Genomic DNA, 19,989 nt, shown 5'->3' with positions numbered 1-19,989 from the left:
ACAATAATCTTGATTAATCCCATTCAAAATAACAGTTTGTTCTTTACGTAATATGTGTACTGTGTATAATTATTATGTATATATAAATATACACACATGCATGCATGTATATATTTAAGAAATATTTGCATGTATATACTGTATATATAATTTATCTTGTATAAATATATATTTTTTATAAACATAGAACACATTTTTCTTAAATATATACATGCATGTAATGATTAATCATATTTTTTTCCATTACTAATTTTCCATTTAATTACATTTATTTCTATGATGCGTAGATGAATTTTCAGCATCATTACTCCAGTCTTCAGTGTCACGTGATCCTCCAGAAATCATTCTAATATGATGATTTGATGCTCAAGAAATTTTAATTTTGAGTTATTATCATCAATGTTGAAAACAGTTGTGCAGCTTAACATTCTTGTGGAAAAAATTCAGGATTCTTTTATGAATAGAACTGTTAAAAACATAATTTATTTCAAATATAATTCTTATTTGACATTTTACATTTCTTTACTATTGTAATTTAATGCATCCTTGCTGAATACAAGTAAAAGGAGGAAAAATATTGTACTGACCCCAAACTTTTCAACAGTAGTGTATAATTTACCAGCATTGCTAACTTTAGCTAGTTATTCCCTGACATTGTTTAAATACACAGCTTAATGTACTCTCTAATAAAAGGATTCATCTGTAGAAGTCTGATTGGTCAGATTAATTAATGATGTGTTCCTCCACCTTCCTCAGATGATGGCTAAGCCGAACGAGCCGGGCCGACAGCACGAGAGCCACCCGGAGGAGACGGAAGAGGAGCTGAGGGAGCACCAGGGGCTGGGGGACTCCATGGAGGGTCTTCCCCACGGGGTCATTATCAAACAGGAACCTCCGGATGAACAGGATGAAGAGTTCCAGCAGAGAGAGAGACAAGCTGAGGAAGAGCTGCTCTTCAGACAGGTGAGGATTAGGCGGGACAGCAGATGGGATTTTCCGGGACAATGTAGGACACACAGGCGAGAGATGCTATTTAAATATTGATTTCCATTATTAGGAAAGCCTGTTTGCTGGGTTTTAGCATGCTTTAAATCTTGTAACTTGTATGATTACTTGTAACCATTGGCTCTGTAAGTGAGACAATGTCATTTACCCCACTGAACCTATTCCGTTTACTAAATATAATGAAATGTAGGGCTTTGTTGAAAATATTGATGTCTGGATTTTAGTCGATTCCCATTAGGATCAACTAATATCGATTGGTAAAAAAAAACTTCATTAAACATTTATCTGTACATGCCTCCCATTCAATAAATCACAGTAAGTTTTGTGTTTTTTGCTTTTGATGTGAAACAAAGTCTTAGTGTTCCCATTATGTACATTTTAATTATAAAATTCAAACAATAAATACCATTTTGCTGCTTTTTATCCCTCTGGTGCTGTTCGCGTGTCAGTCAAAATGACCAAAAATCGTTCGAAATGCTCACGTTTTGAGCATGGACCTGAAAATGAAATGTCCAGTTTATACTGTCATAAATTTTGAAAGCTTTTGGAGTTTGGTCTTTTAGTAAAGACAACATTGTAAGATTATTACTGAAGTTAATTTTTTATATTTTTATTTTTCACATTTATTGTTATACATTTTTTAAAATATGAGATATATTTCCAAAAACATGTTTACTCTAAAAATATGAGCAAATCTAAGACATTAATCTAAACAAGCTGCGTTCCAAATTTGAGCTTCTTCTTCTTCTTCTTCTTCTTCTTCTTCTTCTTCTTCTTCTTCTTCTTCTTCTTCTTCTTCTTCTTCTTCTTCTTCTTCTTCTTCTTCTTCTTCTTCTTCTTCTCATTCTTCTTCTTCTCATTCTTCTTCTTCTTCTTCTCATTCTTCTTCTTCTTCTTCTTCTCATTCTTCTTCTTCTTCTTCTTCTCAATCTTCTTCTTCTTCTCATTCTTCTTCTTCTTCTCATTCTTCTTCTCATTCTTCTTCTTCTTCTTCTTCTCATTCTTCTTCTTCTTCTCATTCTTCTTCTTCTTCTTCTCATTCTTCTTCTTCTCATTCTTCTTCTTCTTCTTCTTCTTCTTCTTCTTCTTCTTCTCATTCTTCTTATTCTTCTCATTCTTATTCTTCTCATTCTTCTTCTTCTCATTCTTCTTCTTCTTCTTCTTCTTCTTCTCATTCTTCTTCTCATTCTTTCTATTTTTTTCGTTAAAAAAAAGCTGATTAAAAAAGGGGGGTAAAAAATGACCCAACAGCACCAGAGGGTAAATGGGTTATGACAGAAGGCTGTAGCCACTGAATGTATCATGTCTAATGTAATCGCTCAATCAGTGTTTTAACCGCAGAAAGAAGTCAATAGAACTGTTTGTAAATGTAGCTCTACATTTACCTCTGAAAACCTATTCAATGTCAATAGCTTGATAGTTTGATAGAAACATGAATTCTAAAGAGGAGCATTTTGCTGATTATATGCACTTTATTACATATTCATTGTATTTTTACCTAACCAGTTCTTGTGTGTTTGAATAAATCTGTCACAATGTTTATGATATATATATATATAAACTAATTGGAGTCTTCAAAAAGTTATAAAAAATGAATTGTATACAAAATATTTTTTTTAATTTTAACCATTAATATTCTAATAATGTAGCAACTGACAGGGTTCCCTGTATAGTTTACAGCATAAGTTCCTGAGAAAAATGTACATACTGTACCTGATATATATATATATATATATATATATATATATATATATATATATATATATATATATATATATATATATATATATATATATATATATATATATATATATATATATCCAAATGAATCGATATCGAGTCAGGATCAGAATGTAATCGAATCGCAAGCTTGTGAATTTAAATCGAAATTGAATCATGAAATTTGTGTCGATGCCCAGCCCTAATAATCTGAATAACAGTCTATCAGGTAAAATCACATTTTATACTAAAATAAGTTTCCATAAGTACCAACTAAGTAATGTTCTACACAAACATTAAATGCATTTGACCAGATTCAGTTGTGTGCTTTTAGGATCTGTCAGTTTTGAACAGGATGTTCTTGTTCAGTCTTGGCTGGTGTAGCTTTATATAACCTTCACCAGAAGTTCACTTTTGATGAGATCCACACTGGATTCTTTACTCCGTCCACGCAGTCGTCAGCAGTGTAAAAAACCCTCGACGAAATGCGTTGGTTAATTATTTTTCCTGCTATTTGACGATAGCGCCAGTGGAATTTTTGGTAATTAAGGGAAGAAAACAAGATAATACACATATAATTGATTTGCAGGACACATCTTGCATCTTGCAGGACGCGGGGCAGAGCTCCCAATCTCGGGATTTTCCCACAAAATGCTGTACAGGTGGTCAGCCTAGTGAGGATGACAGGCAGCTGCAGGAAGATACAAGGCTATGTCAGTCGCTCTTGGGAATGTAGAAATGCACAATAAATGGTGTTTCTTGGAATGTCACGCACATTGAGCACCAGAAGGGGGCAGCAACAAGCATCCTGTCATGAAAAAAGAGGTTATTGACCATCAAGAATGATCAGGAATGATCTGTACCAACAACAAACTGTCTTTCTAGCGCTTAGTCAGCTGAAGACATGCTTCTATTTTTACTTAAAGCTGGAAAAAAAAATCTGTGAGTTTGTTAAATACAAAAAGAGCAGTTGTACTACTGAAATTGCTGTGCAAACAGCATCCCATTTTCATCAGTGTCCAAGCAGTATAGTTCAATAAAAGTTTTTTTTATTATTAACATAAAATGCTCAATATGAGTTTATTTGTGCAATCCTTGAAATACAAGTGTATTTTTTGTATTATTCCTATCTGTTTAATGCAACCACAGATCCTCGATGCTCAATCAGTGCTTTTAACAGGAGGTGGGCACTTGTGCTCAACGAGATCATTTAGGTCCAGCTTGTTTTCTTCTTAATGGGCAGCAGGGGTTTGAAGCCCTCTGCGTGTTCCTGCAATCAAACTGAAATATTCATCAGCTAAGTAAAGCTGTTGTTCGAAACGGAGGATGGCTGCCAGTGCATATGTATGAAGGAACTTTCTAAGGTTTCAGACCTGCTTCTAAACCACCATAACATCCCGTACTGTATAATGATCAGGGATAGACTCGAGTAAGCTTCATATCTGGAAAGATGATCAATTGTGGCGATATCTGTGGTAGCGGCTTCTAAACGGTGTAACAGTCTCGCGACCAGAGATAGCCTGTGATCATTTTCTGACAGTATCAGAAATGCAGCATGATCATCTCTGTGTGTCTATTGTCTAACCAATAAAATGGCAACATGAAATGGCGTATTGATCAACGTGACGCTAAAACTTACAACTACTTACCTCAAGCTCCATTTGCAAGTTTGCAAGCACACATGGCACATGCTGGTGACGTTTTATTCTTCTATAATAACTTGTGTCGTAGCCTATGATTCAGTAGGTGTCATCATCATGCGGTCCGCATACATGTTGACCCAAGTTTATTAGATCCATGCCGTACAGTGTGATTTGTAATGTATATGGTATAGCTGAAATCGTCTGTAGCATTAAACATAGCCAAGCAATGTGATGGCTACAATGCTTGACTATTAACTGAAATATACACTAATGTTCAAATGTTCGGGGTCAGTAAGATTCTGCTTTTTGGGTGTTAATCATTTAATTGGTCAAAAGTGAGAGTAAATGTGTAATGCTAAAGATTTCTGTTTCAAGTAAATGCTGTTCTTTTGATTTTTCTGTTCATCAGAGAATCATGAAAAAAAGTTTACACAAAAATATTTTTTCACAGATAATAAGAAATGTTTATTGAGCAGCAAATCAGCATATTAAAATGTTTTCTGAAAGATCACGTGACACTGAAGACTGGAGTAATGATGCTGAAAATTCAGCTTTGATCACTGAAATAAATTACATTTCAAAATGTATTCAAATCGTAAACATTTATTTTAGATTCTAATATTATTTCAAAATATTGCTGGGTTTTCTTTTCTTTATATTTAATCAATTCAATGCGTCATTGGTGAGCATAAGAGACTTCTTTCCAAAACAATCTTACAAACACTAAACTTTTGAATGGTGATGTAAATCTTTATTTAAAAGGCATATTTATAAATTATTTTCATCTTCCAACCTAGATGCAATTCTTATTCTTTCAACGAACTAACCTCATCCATATGTAGCCTACTTCTGTGCCTTCAGACCTTCATATACCCCATAGAAAGCAGCATTGATTTTTCACCTTTTGGACAGCTTAAATTTAGTCTTAAATTGCTGGATGCAATGCATTGTGATATGTGAAGTTTAGATTGAAACACTCTTACCTTAATTAATATCACAAGTTAAGTCTTTCTCCTTGATTTTCAAAATATGAAGCATTTTTACATAAAACGCTCTTGTCTGTCTTTTTCAATGTTTTGAGTGCCACCTGCTGGTTATTTGTGTAACTGCAGGCAGCCTAATGCACCTGATTTTCATCTGCATGAAAGATGAAACTTCCTCCCAAAGATATACCTGTTTGTTTCCACAGATTCACTTGCAAAGTTCATTTATTTCAAGGGAAACTTCTGTTCTTGTCTCTGAGCAGCAAGCTCTCCTGCTAGAGCAACAGAGGATCCATCAGCTGAGAAACTATCAGGCGTCTATGGAGGCGGCTGGACTGTCGGTGACCTTCCCAGGCCATCGACCCCTGTCCAGAGCACAATCGTCACCAGCCTCAGCAACCTTTCCTATTGTGGTGCAGGAAACAACGGCCAAACCGCGCTTTACCACCGGTCAGTCACTGGATTAGATATCATTGCCATGGGATTACCAACTAAACAACTAAGGAAAACAACTAAGCAAATGGATATTAAATAAAAGACATTTATATTAGTTTGTATCCCTCCTTAAAATAACTGTATGTGCCCCTACAGGTCTGGTGTACGACACCCTGATGCAGAAACACCAGTGCATGTGTGGGAACAGTAACATCCACCCCGAACACGCCGGACGCATCCAGAGCATCTGGTCTCGACTGCAGGAGACAGGACTGCGCAGCCAGTGTGAGGTAATTGGTTTGCTCACATCTGTCCGTGTATGACATTATCTGCTGTTTTAGTGGTAACAATGTGGTGTTTCAGCACCAACATATTTAGGAAAAGATGGTAATTTCAGCAAGGTGAAGGATGTGTTTATGATCTGTAGAGGGCGCTGTTCAGCCATCAGTTACACAGCCACACACTCCCTTTGATGAGACTTTATGAATAAACCAAGGAGTTTTACTCAACATTAAAGAGGGGGTGCAATTGATTTGAGTGTGTTAGAGGGAAAATTGAGCCGGGAGAGAAAAAGAGGCAGACCGCTTTCATATGAGAGCAGAGGAAGTGCTGGTCAATTACAGCGGGGGTCCAAATGACTCAGAGCACTTATAAAAATACTTCTCTTTTCACTATTTAATTCTCACTTATTATTATTTTTTTAAAGGTAGTTGGTTTGTTCCACTTTAAGATTTGTTAAAAATCTTCTGCTTTCCAAGGATGCATGAATTTGCTCAAAAACACTGTAAAACAGTAATAATATGAAATATTTCTGAAATATATACTGTCTTCAGTGTCGCATGATCCTTAAAAAATCATTCTAATATGCTGATTTGCTCTATTTAAAACAGTTGTGCTGCCAAAACATTTTTTTACGGGATTCCTTGAATAGAAAGTTAAAAAAATAGTACTTGAAAAAGTAAAAGGATTACTTCTGGAATTTAAAGTTATTTCTGATGCAATTGCATTAAATACTATATAGACTATAGTACAATTTTATATAAAACACTAGTAGAGATAACATCAAAATTTAACTTTTGATGACTATACGTTTTTAATATAAACTTCTCAGTTTAAATACTTTGATTAGTTCAATAATAATTAATGCAATTTTATGTTATATATTTAAAAGATTTAAAATCTCTCCAAGAGGTCGATATGAGATTTAGAACAGAATTAGCAATACATAATGCAATACTTTTTAGAGAGAGTAATTAGTTCAGTAATCGGTGAAGATGTAATTAGTAGCTAGTAATTTATTACTTTTTTATAGTAACTTTCCCAGCACTTTTCAATAATTTGTAATAATACCTTTGTCAAAATCTTAACTGTCACTTTTGTTCAATGTAATGCATCCTTGCTGAATAAAAGTATTAATTTCTTAATTTAATTTGAAATGTTTCACAGTCAGGCAACTTAGGTTTCCAGGTTTAAATGATAAAAATCCAAATATTGTTTGCAGGCTTGTGGGCCCGAATGAATTTTTTGCTAAATAGAGTATGCTTTTTGCGCTATAAATAGCGTTATTTTACTCGTTTCCCACATTTTACGATGTTTAGCTCTATTTTCCTCCCAAGTTCCAGCAGAAAAGCAGTGTGTGCCTGCTTATCTCTGCCTCCACCTGCTGAGGGCAATTCCTGAGCTCTCTCATCATCTGGAGTCCTGATCGCTGGTGCCTAATGGCTCTCGCTGGATCTAATCTCTCCTGCCACGCTGGCTCCATTGCGTCAGGCCTGTTAGAGGCAGTCGCATAGCTGCAGTCTCTGTTTTCCTCCAAACAAACAAGTAAACAAGCACGACAATGGCACGGACGCGCGTCTGCTCTCTCGCCTACATTCGCTCCTTGGTGGGGATGTTTATTGTTCTGGGAGATGGAAACAGTGAATTGGGCCTCAATTAAAGGCAGTCATGACTCTAATACCCCCTAATCTACAGCAGGGGGGCCCTTAAAGAGTGTAGGTTTGTTTTAAGCTGCCGCCAGCCAGCACCGGGCCCCCGCGGGCCCCTCTTTAACTACCAATGCTGTTAAATCCGAGAGGTAGGACGTCCTGTTGCAGGTGTCACCTCGGCAGAACCCTCCCCAGAGCGCTTCCACAGGTGGGCAGGTCCGCCTCCCTCTCGGATGGTTTGTGCCTCGGAGGCCAAAGCTATTAAAAAAGGGAAAATGACATTATTGCAAATCCAGCAGCTCAGGCACCTCCGAGGGCCGGCGGCTTTGTTCTGCAGGGATGTGGGGCCCAGTTTGGAGTGGGAGGTGGACAGCGGGTCTGTTTCAGCTCTGCTAAGACAGCTACAGACTTTAGTCAGAGTAAGGAGTAAATTTAGGCTAGAAACGAACAACACCACAGTTGCATGACTTCAATGTCACATCACTAAACTTTCCAACAACTCTTTTCAGTCTTTAAAAACATTTTCAATGAAAGTTCAGGTTCTAATAGTTTACAGAAGCATGGTTATTAAAGGGTTAGTTCACCCAAAAATGAAAATTCTCTCAATAATTACTTAGCCTAATGACGTTCGACACCCGTAAGACTTCGGAACACAAATGAAGATATTTTTGTTGAAATCCAATGGCTCATTCAATGTCATTTCCTCTCTCAAGACCCATAAAAGGCACTGAAGACGTCGTTACAAAGCCCATCTCACTACAGTGACTACAATCAAAATACAAAGATGAGCGGAAGTCTTACGGGTGTCGAACGTCATTAGGCTAAGTAATTAATGACAGCATTTTCATTTTTGGGTTTGCTAACTCTTTAACACAATGAGGCTGTGAACGTGGACTAGTGTTTAGATGAGTTTACCTGTTCGGCTGATGACGGTTGAAGGATTAGTTCACTCCAGAATTCAAATTTCCTGATAATTTACTCACCCCCATGTCATTCAAGATGTTCATGTCTTTCTTTCTGCAGTCAAAATAAAATTAAGGTTTTTGAGGAAAACATTCCAGGATTTTTCTCCATATAGTGATCTTCAACGGAAAGCAATGGATTGAAGGTCTAAATTGCGCTTTCGATGCAGTTTCAAATAGCTCTACACTATCCCAGCCGAGGAATTGAGTCTTATACAATGTAAACTCAATGCATTTCCATCCTGTTTAAATGTGATTTTATTTTTGTTGAAATCTGAATTTTGAGGCTCTAAAAATGTTAACTGAATTTTAAACAGTACAACAGAGTGCTTGCAGCACCATGGTTATGAGTTCAATTCTCAGGAAATTAATTGAAAACATGTATAGCTTTAGGGTGCGTTCACACTTGTCATGTTTGGTTAGATTAAAACGAACCCTGGTGCGATTGCTTGGTTAGTGCGGTTCATTTGAACATATGTGAACGCTGCCATCCGAACCCTGGTGCGCACCAAACAAGCGGACCGAGACCGCTAAAAAGATGGGTCTCGGTCCGCTTCCAAACGAACTCTGGTGCGGTTCGATTGATATATGAACGCAACACGGACCAAAGACATGTAAACGGACCAAAAACCGGACGTAATGTCACAAGATGCGACTCATAATGCAGCTGATTTGACGACGCGGAAAGATCGGTGTATCCAAAATGAGTAACTTCAACGTTAAAGGGCAAACGTAGAGCAACGAGGAGGTGCCTAATCAATATTTGGTCAGACGAGCATGTTTCGAAAATGCTAGAAAAAACTCACAAAAAGCATACCTGGCTCTTCTCATCAAAGTTCCTGTGTTGCCCATTATTAGCAGGTAACTTACAGACGACAGAACGGCCGTCTCTTTTCTGCACAACGGAGGAAATCCTGCTGCTGTTTTGAATGTTTTGAACATTTTATGAGCTCTTCATGAGTTCTCAGCGGGTAAAAATAATGCCATATGTGTTACGCATAAAATGATCGCATTTAATCCAGCACACAGCATTGTTTTGAATGTTTTGAACATTTCATGAGCTCTTCATGAGTTCTCTGGTAAAAAATAATGCCATATGTACACGCATAAAATGCCCGCGCGTGTAATCCACACACAGCATTGTTTTGCATGTTCGGTAAACGAGCTCCTACGTCATATAAGCCGACCAATCAGGTTGTGAGCGTCTCCCCGTGCCTTTGGTCCGGTAACTTTAGGTTCGCTGTTAAAAATGCCCGTGTGAACGCTAAGCGGACCAGGACTATTATGTTTTGTTTTTGTTTTTTGGTCCGGACCAAATGAACCGAACTACAAGTGTGAACGCACCCTTAATGCAATGTAAGTCACTTTGGTTAAAGTGTAAAATGTAAATGTAAAAAATTGTTTGAGTTCAGTTTAGTTTTGTTCATCTCTTGTATATGACAGACTACTTTTATCTGGGTAAGATGAATGTACAGTTTGGCAAACGATCTTACCCACCATAAACTTTCGGAAAAGTTCATAAACAAAAGTTCCAATTAAGAACATGAAATATAAATAAAATTGCTGTATTACAATTAACAACTTTTTTTCATGATATTAGCAAGTCTCAAAAAATCTTGCTACTAGTGTAAGAGATTGAAACGGATCATGTCAAATGGAATACGCAGATCATAACTCTCTCTTTAATGTTTTGCAGTGTATTCGAGGCAGAAAAGCCACTCTGGAGGAGCTACAGACGGTCCACTCTGAGCCCCATGTGCTGCTTTATGGAACCAATCCACTCAGACAGAAACTGGACAGTAAGAGAACACACACATACACACACCTGACTACGCCATAGGCTGAATCTGAATGACTTTTGTGAATGAGCGCATTGTTGTATTTCTCTCCGTGCGACAGTTGGAGCCTCTGACGGCCTCAGTTATTAGCCCGTGAAGCGCTGCGCTTGGACTTCTGCAATTATCCACATTATTTACGCTTCTGCAGCCAGATCCGCCTTACAACATGTTTCCTAAATGCAGCAATTGGTTTCATTTCTTTTTTTGGCCCGTTGTTGTTCCCTCCCCATCCCGAACTCCCTTGCGTTCCCCCCGTCAGCTCACTCTCTGCTTTCATCAGTCATGGCCTTGATCTGAGTCTGCCCCTGAGCTGTCTGTCAGGGCCGTCACCTCTCTGCCAATAACAACCACACATGCAGTTTTCCATGACTTCAGCTCCAGCCCCCTCATGCAGCGATCAAACACATGCTTAAACGACATGCCCACTTACACACACACACACACGCACGCACATGCATGGATACTTCACACTTGTCAGGTACAGAAAGGACATCACAGTTTAGACTGCTCAGTTTCCACCTATCTGATTAACAGACTTTTGATGTTAGTTGCAACAATGTGTTGCTTTAGAAGCTCGATTGATTTGAAAAACAGGGCAATTTTAATCAATAGATGCTTTGCCTCATTGAGAAATGTTGGATTATTGCATGTGTTTGTGTGCACTAATAACCAGGGATGGTCATTGTGGTCATTTTTTGAGTACTCTTGGTTGGTGGTCCATCTGTGCTGATTTTTAAAAAAAAAATGTTGGTCTATTTATGTGCGTCAAAAGGACGTCTTTTGCTATTGCATTGCATTATGTACTAATGGCATTTTCTTGCACAACATTTTTTAAGAAAATTTGCTGTGTCCCAATTCGCTTACTATCCATCCTAAATAGAATTTAAAATTAAAATTTGCGTGTCCCAAATCATGTTGAAATGTGTATTGCAAAGATGCTCGGATGGTCTACTTTTTCATATCAAGTCCATATCCGTGTACACTCTAATGGCTAATATTGCCCACAACCTATTGCACATTGGATGAGGATTTGATTAGAACTACAAACACTAATAAAAAAGTCTTAAAAACTGCAAACATGGCTGATGCGAGAGGTTTACATAAAGGGGTTGGAGTGATTATCAGTATCTAACTTGACGAAAAGATATTTATTCAATGTTAACCGCATTATATATCATCTGCAATAGCATTGTTAACTTTTGTAATGATATGTTTGGTCATTAACTTTTAAATGCTTCGTTATGGAAATTGCAAACACATGAGGAGTCTCCACATGAAAGACCCAGCAGTTCAACCTGCTGCTACATTTCTCTCTGATACGGTAGGACATTAAATGAATTTGAATGTGGAGGGTTTGATCTATGATGAGATGATTGACAGGGCATTTAAACAGTGACAGGATAGACTCAATTATGACAAAGTTATATATCTCAAACCTGGCCTACTATTCTGCTACACACTCAAAAGTACGTACTTTTTCTTCACAAATACAATATGTACTTTTAGGGCATATAGCTAGGCGGATTGGGACGCAGCACATCTTCATGTGAAAAAAAGTGGTTTTAAGTTACTGTATTCAATGTATTAAAATTACTTCTTGCAAGATGGAAATTATTGTTTGAAATGACTTGCGGTTCAGTAAGTGTGTCATATATTAATTCAGTATCCAATCTGATGGATTTAGTGAGTTCATGTTGTGAAATATGCATCAGACTGATTCAAAACAATCTTTTTGACCAATTCCTGAAAAGAACTGGCTCATAAGAGTCATTGAATCATGAATCAGATCTTATTGTTCACACTACTGTATACGTTTTTGGTTCAATAAAAATAGTCTGCTTGTAAGAGTCATTTGTTTGTGAATCAAACTACATTGGTGTTTTTGATCATTTTTTAAAGAACCAGCTTATTAAAGTCTGTTGATTGTGAATCAAATGATACTGTTTGATTCACTAAAAAAGGTAATTGAATGGGGAATCAGACTATACTGATTGTACTATATTTGTGATTCACTAAAAAGAATAATCTCATAAGTCATTTGAGTCAAATTACATTGTTTGCACTGTTTTTGATTCATTTAAAGGTGCACTGTGCACTATTGACAGAAATGCAATCTAATATACGTAGCTATGTTTTCAGTGATGTATAAAGACCTTACATAATAATCAGTTTATATTATTATTTATATTATATTATAATTTGTTATATTATAGTTTATATTATATCAAATATCTTACTTAATTTTCTTATATTATCTTAAGTCATTTCTATGTACATACACCGCGGGTCCCCTTACAGTGAAGTCACCATTTTGTGATGCCATGTTTCTACTGTTACAAACTGCTCTTCAGAGCGCTAGCTACTCTGCTGTCTCAGATGATGATATATTTGTCCTGTGTCAGCCACTGTAGCTTCGAAAGGGAGCGGTTATTATTCGCAACCTCATCACCACTAGATACCACTAAAATGTACACAATGCACCTTTAAAGGGTCATGAAACCCCCTTTTCAGCATTATACACATGGTTATGTAAGCTCACTGTAAATAACACAAATACTTAAAGTACATATCCTGTGACATCTATCATTTATTGCACAAACAAGTGCACTGCCATTCGCATGTTCTCTGCATAGAAAATATATATATAAGAACACGCTGTTGCATCATTGATAACTTTTGAGACTTTTTTTGCAGCGTTTTATAAGCCTTTTGAATGGTTAAGGTGTCATAAAGAGCGGTTACACTCACAGTGTGGATGAATCGCATTTATTTAGAAGATTCAGGATCTATGGAAGACAACGTGTGCAACGCAGAAACTGTTACAAAGCAAAAAACAAACACTTATTTTGATCCATTAATACATCTCTCACTTACTGAATGTGATCTCACTCTTTGAAGCGCCTGTCAATCAACGCGTGCTGCTGTGTTAATAAGCGAGTCATCTTCTCATAGGATAAAGACAATCGTTCTCATTAATAATAGAGACTCTGATGAGTCATCACCGTACTATAGTATGAGAAAACGTCACAGAAGATGAATTTAAAGGGATAGTTCACTCAAAAAGGAAAATTTGATGTTTTTCTGCTTACACCCCCAGGGCATCCAAGATGCTCGTATAATGCATGTCTAATTCTAGTTAGACCCCATTAACATGCATTATACAAGCTACGGTTGGAGTTAAAAATCTTAATTTGTGTTCTACTGAAGAAACAAACACACCTATATCTTGGATGCCTGGGGGTAAGCAGATAAACATCACATTCTCATTTTTGGGTGATCTATCCCTTTAAACTTTAAAATTTACTCTTTTCTCCTACAATGAAAACAGATGAATGGTAACATTATATTATGCTCAACACATAATTCTGTTAATATCTCAGAAAATTTGGTTTAGGGTTTCATGACCCTTTAAAAGAGCTGGATCATAAGAGTCATTGTTTCATGAATCAAATGAGATGGGTTGCACAATATTTTCACCAAAAAGAACTGGCTTATTAGAATCATGGGTTCATGAATCAAATGACACTGGTTGCACTCTGTTTTGGATTCACTAAAAAGATTCAGTTAATAATATGTGAATCAGATAACATGGATTGCACTTTATGGTTTTTAAATTCACCTAAATGAATCAGCACATATGAGTCAATTAGTTCACAAATAAAATGGCACTGTTTGCACTGTATGTTTTTGATTTGCTAAAAAAAAAAAAAAAAAAAAAAAAAGAGCTCATAAGCTTGCATGCATGAATCAGACTACACTAGTCATGCTGTATGATTGTGCCGCCAGGAAAGATAACACAATAAAAATACATCTTGTCTTGGCATCATTTTGTCTCATCTTTGCCTTACCAAACTGGAAGTTCACAACTATAAAATTAGCTCTTTCACCGAGGTGCTCCAGATTCAGTAAAAGTAGATTTCAGAAAAAGTGGTGAAAAACACTGCTAGCCTAAATAACTGAAATAGGCCTGAAATAACTCATGTATTCATCTTGATATTCCCGTGAAGATGATTAGATCAATGATGTTGTAGAGCTCACACAACTCTCATGTCTCTCTCTCTCTCTCTCTCTCTCTCTCTCTCTCTCTCTCTCTCTCTCTCTCTCTCTCTCTCTCTCTCTCTCTCTCTCTCTCTCAGGCTCAGTGACACCCATGTTCGTGAGACTGCCGTGCGGAGGAATCGGGGTGAGTTTCTCTTTCTTTCCCGTGGGTAAATAACAGCCCTGTTTGTTCTCCCTCCCCCGAACTCCAGCGGCAACAAAAACTGTTGCTCTCCTTTCTGCAGAGCGGGTAATTGTGTCCAGATGTTTTCTATAAACAAGCTGTGTGTGTGTGTGTATTCTCTGATGATGATGAATGAATGGATGGACTTGTTCTTCAGTGCTGAGTGGACAGTGTCAGCCACACTCTTTCACGACTCTGGAACAGGAAGTACTCATCCTCACTTCTCTCATTCTGCTCGTGCCCTCCCCTGCTGGAGTAGGTCAATGATTATGACGGATCGTGAATGGTTTTGTGTAATGAATGGAGCGACGGTTCATGTGAAAGTATACGTGCGCGCTCTCGCTTTTTGTTGACATATTCATACGTCAAAGGGAAAGTATTCTTTTTTTCCAGGGCTTAGCCTGTTGCAACTATTGGACCTAATCATGGCTGTTTAGGAAAATATGATAATTCATTTACATTGCATTCAAAATATGCATTTTATTATTTCATAAATTCCTTAGGATTAATATGTTCTTTTGTTTGAGCTAGAAGGATGTTAATTGTACCATGCAAATAAGGACGTTTTTAAAAGAAGATTAAAAATGTACATTTACATTTATGCATTTAGCAGACGCTTTTATCCAAAGCGACTTACAACTCAGGAGAACAGGAAGCGATCTGTCAAGAAGAGGCAACGAAACACAAAAAGTGCCCTAAATACCAAGATTTGTACACTGCTCAGAGTAGCAAAGACCAGAAAAAGAAAGAAGAAAGGAGAAATAGAGGGGGAAAGAGGTTTTTTTTTTTTTTTATGTAAGATTAAGTGCTCATGGAAGAGATGAGTTTTTACCTGTCTTTTGAATGAAGCGAGTGATTCTGTTGTGCGTATGGAGGACGGAAGATCGTTCCACCAACAAGGAACAATGAAAGAAAAAGTTCTAGAGAGGGATTTCATGCCTCTCTGTGATGGTACCACAAGCCTTCGCTCATTAGCTGAGCGAAGGCTTCTGGTGGGTGTGTAGACTCGTAGGAGTGAGTCGAAGTATGCGGGTGCTGCGCTTGTGGAAGATCCATAAGCAAGAGTCAGGGCTTTGAATTTGATCCGGGCAGCGAGTGGCAGCCAATGTAGAGAGATGAATAGAGGTGTGACATGAGCCCTTTTGGGCTCATTGAAGACAAGACGTGCTGCAGCGTTCTGGATCATTTGCAGCGGTTTGATTGCACAAGATGGAAGTCCAGCCAGAAGCGCATTGCAATAGTCAAGTCTAGAAATGACCAGGGCTTGGACAAGAAGCTGTGCTGCATGCTCCGTAAGGAACGGTCTGATTTTCTTGATGTTGTGCAATGCAAACCTGCATGACCGAGCCGTCTTCGAGATGTGGTCTTTGAAGGACAGCTGGTCATCAAAGATTACTCCAAGATTTCTGACCGACCCTGAAGGAGTAATCAAAGAAATATACATGTAATACATTTTGTGTGAGCTCTTCTAACAAACTCCTCAAGTTTCGTTCTGTTTCTGTTCATTTTAACATTGAACTAGTTCCAAATATGTGTAGTTGCTATACACATCTAATCACGCAAAATCATAGGAGAGGAAGTGTATATTGGATCAAAAGACTATTTAATCTGACCACCTGGAAACAACATTTTATACGCAAAATATAAAGACAGGAATATTTTACCGTTACATAATTAAATTCTTATTTTCAACAAATAATAATCATAATTATAAAACTTTTTATAATATCAAATGGTTTCCACAAACAAATATAAAGTAGCACAATTGTGTTTAACATTGATAATAATAATAATATGTTTCTTGGAAAGCAAAGCATCATATCAGAATGATTTCTGAAGGATCATGTGACACTGAAGACTGGAGTAATGATGCTGAAAATTCAGCTTTAACATCAGAGGAATTTATCACATTTTGCGATATATTTCAATAGAAAAGAGATATTTTACATTGTCATAATATTCCACAATACTGCTGTTTGTGCTATATTTTTAATCAAACGCAGCTTTCAAACATTTGAATGGTAGTGTGTGTCTATAAATATTACCTGTCAAAAGTTTGGAAAAGTTTTGTTTTATGTTTTTGAGTCTCTTCTGCTCACCAAGGCTGCATTTGTTTAATCAAAAATACAATAAAATCAGTAATATTGTGAAATAATATTTCAATTTAAAATAACTGTTTTCTATTTGAACTGATGCAAAGCTAAAAAAAAATTAGCATCATTACTGCAGTCTTCAGTGTCACATGATCCTTCAGAAATCAGACTAATATGATGATTGTGCTGTTTTGTGCTGTATTTGTGCTTCCAGACGCAATGAGGTGGATGTTGGTGAAGTTATGTGTATTGGAATAATAATGTAATTACATTTTTTTTCTTACTGGTTTTGATTAAACAAATGCCTTAGTTAGCATAAGAGAAAATAAAACCATAAAACAGTAAATTTTAAAGTGTGTGTGTGTGTGTGTGTGTGTGTGTGTGTGTAATGGAGTGACCTCAGGCAGGGCGGTTGGGGGGGACTGATAAATGGCAGGCGATCCCGTCTGGCTGAAGTCACAGTCTTTGAGCTCAATGGTGAGAAACAGAAGGGCTCTGGACTCTTTTATGGAAATGGAACAAAATTGTTGTCTTCCTGCATCTCTAGACCAAAAATTAGCCTGTCAGGGTGAAGATAAACTGTGCTTGTTCATTCCAACACGCTCCCCAGCCCTGCCCGAGACCTGCACCCCCAAACCGCCTTTACACCACGGGCCACGCTGAAGGGTTTCATGTCTTTTGCCAAGTTTTTTTTTTTTTTTTTCATTTGCTTTAAACTACATATAGTGCTAAATGTGCGCTAATGCTTAATGGTTTTAACGGCAACAATATTGAAAGATTGATGTCATAAAAATGACTTTTCAGTGTTTTTCTTTTGTATTATTTATTCTCATTAGTGTTTTATAGTGGCTCTGCCAGTGTAGGCAGTATTATAAGACATCAGCGTTTCACTCCAGACTCAAAGACTTATATCCTAGAAATCCCATTGAAGTCACATTTCTATATTTCACATCCTTTTGCTCTCTTTTCCATTTATTTCTACACTATATTCCTTCATCGTGCTCTCTTTCATTAGCTCACTCTCTCTCATTTCCCTAGCTTTCTCTCTCACTGTCCCCCGATTCATTTTTTTTTCTTTTTGAAATGCACCACGGGCTTGTAATTCGTGACAAAGTCGTTCTTGGCGGAGCTTGAAAAGGCCAGAGTTTTTTTACGTTGCCCTTGAGCGCTCATGCCATTGAAAAGCTGAATTCATAAATGGATGTAGGATTTGTATGCTGAGAGGGAGACCCGGGTTCGTAAACCCCTTCGGAGCGCCTCAGCGGTTCTCCAGATTTCTCACTTCCCTCTCTCCGTCTTTCTTGTTGCCAGCTTGTTGTTTCATTAAGTGCTTATTTCAGGCCTCCCGTCCTCATGCAGACTGTCCTAATATTCCTCCCTCTAGATGTTTCGAGCACTTTAACAGAAATGAGTGCAGTGTTTGCAGGTGGTTTATTAGAGAACCGTACTGCAGCTAGAGCGTGATGATGGCGTGGAGGAGAGAGATGTTTTATTGGCTGTCTGTTAGAGATGTTCAAAACAAGACTTTTTGTGTAACTTGCACAATTTTAAAAACATTTCTTTCACTAGTTCAAATGCATTGTACAGTATATATATATATATATATATATATATATATATATATATATATATATAAAAGTTTGTATCATTGCCTATTTTTCTGTGCAATGCACATTGAACCACAGAAAGCCAAAGGGGAAAAGCTTTTATCCCCTTTTTATTTAAAAGTTAGCTTAATATTGTTTGCAATATTATTTAATATTGTATGCAATAATTATTTGCACATTTTAATTAATTGTGTGTGTATTTAAACAGTATTTATATATATATATATATTAAATTAATAAATTATAGTAATATATATTAATAAATTATAGTAAACTAATGTATAATATTTAATGTATAATATATAATATTTTTATATAATTATATAATTATATAATTTTAAATATTGAAAACAGCAACATAAAATATAACACTTAAAAAATTATTGAATAATTGAATTACTTTTATATATTTATTTCAACAGTATTTTTATATTATATATTATTACAAATTATTATACTGTCATTTATAATTTAATGTTTATAATTGTTGTATTCAAAAAATATAAATGTTGTATAATTTTAAATACGTAAAATAGCTAAATAAAATCACATAAAACAGGCACTTGATGGTTTTTTTTTTCGGAACAAATGCACATTGTACTACAGAAAATATAAATATTTATTTTATTAAAAAATGTGTGTGTGTGCATTATATATATATATATATAAAATGTATTTTAATGTATACATTTTTGATATATTATTTGTATTTATTTTAAACCAGAAATTATGTATTATATAATTATATATTATACATTTTACAATAAATAGATTTTTTTATTTAAATAAATAGTTTTTTAATATTATTTTTACTGTTAAAAAACAGCAACAAAATATTTTAAATATTTTAAAAAATGATTTGTACATTTTCTGAAAAAAAGTATGAGCATTATTGCTCTATGCTAAGCAATCTAATATAAGAGCTATTTTGGTTATGGAGATTACTTAATGGCTCAAGTTTTTATGACATTCTGGTCTTTATATGTGGATTCCAGGTACTGGTTGCTTAAACTACCAAGGCTAGTCTTATAAGTTGTCATTTGTTCTTTAATGCTGTTCATAACTTCTTTCAAGTCAGTTTCACACAGGTCTCATTTGAATCCGAAAAGTAAGACTGCTTGTTGGTCACTCTAGACACAGTCTTAGCATAATGGTTAAGTTAATGCACCTGTCCCCAGGTCTCATTCATGCCGAGGTTACCTATCCCCAGTTACGAGCAATAGGAATGTTGATGCTTGTCATGGCTAAACACTATTAATTATTAATGGCACTTCATATCAAACTTGCCGTGTAAAAGATGTTATTCTGCTCTTTGAGCACCTGTTGATCTGTAGAGCCGTAGTTTACACCTCATGAATTATTCCCTGTTTTACCCATGACCCCATTTAAGTGCACTGTGCTCATGTGTGTGTGTGTGTGTGTGTGTGTGTGTGTGTTCATTTGTGCAGTAATTGCAGGCTGTAGGGCAGACGTGTGTGAGCATAATCACTAGTGCCTGATGAATGGCTGTTTTCTGTCTCTAAGCATTCTGGCAATACCCCCCTTTCCGAGCCA

At 36.4% G+C, this 19,989-nt stretch overlaps 1 protein-coding gene across 5 annotated transcripts in view; it reads left to right on the top strand.

Moving 5' to 3' along the window:
• Positions 1-19,989, top strand: part of hdac4 (histone deacetylase 4) — a 264,950-nt gene that overhangs the window by 195,208 nt on the left and 49,753 nt on the right. For 4 of the 5 annotated variants that reach the window (XM_067444476.1, XM_067444475.1, XM_067444478.1 and 1 more), the window contains 5 exons: positions 757-963; positions 5,557-5,800; positions 5,942-6,075; positions 10,372-10,474; positions 14,650-14,696. In XM_067444476.1, coding sequence (XP_067300577.1) covers positions 757-963; positions 5,557-5,800; positions 5,942-6,075; positions 10,372-10,474; positions 14,650-14,696 — 735 coding nt within the window. The remainder of the gene's footprint in view (positions 1-756; positions 964-5,556; positions 5,801-5,941; positions 6,076-10,371; positions 10,475-14,649; positions 14,697-19,989) is intronic. The other variant, XM_067444477.1, reaches the window with a different exon arrangement.

Source organism: Pseudorasbora parva, chromosome 5 (genome assembly GCF_024679245.1).
Source record: "Pseudorasbora parva isolate DD20220531a chromosome 5, ASM2467924v1, whole genome shotgun sequence".
NCBI lineage: Eukaryota > Metazoa > Chordata > Actinopteri > Cypriniformes > Gobionidae > Pseudorasbora > Pseudorasbora parva.
The sequence above is the reverse complement of the archived record's forward strand: the minus strand, read 5'-3'. Positions and strand labels throughout refer to the sequence as shown.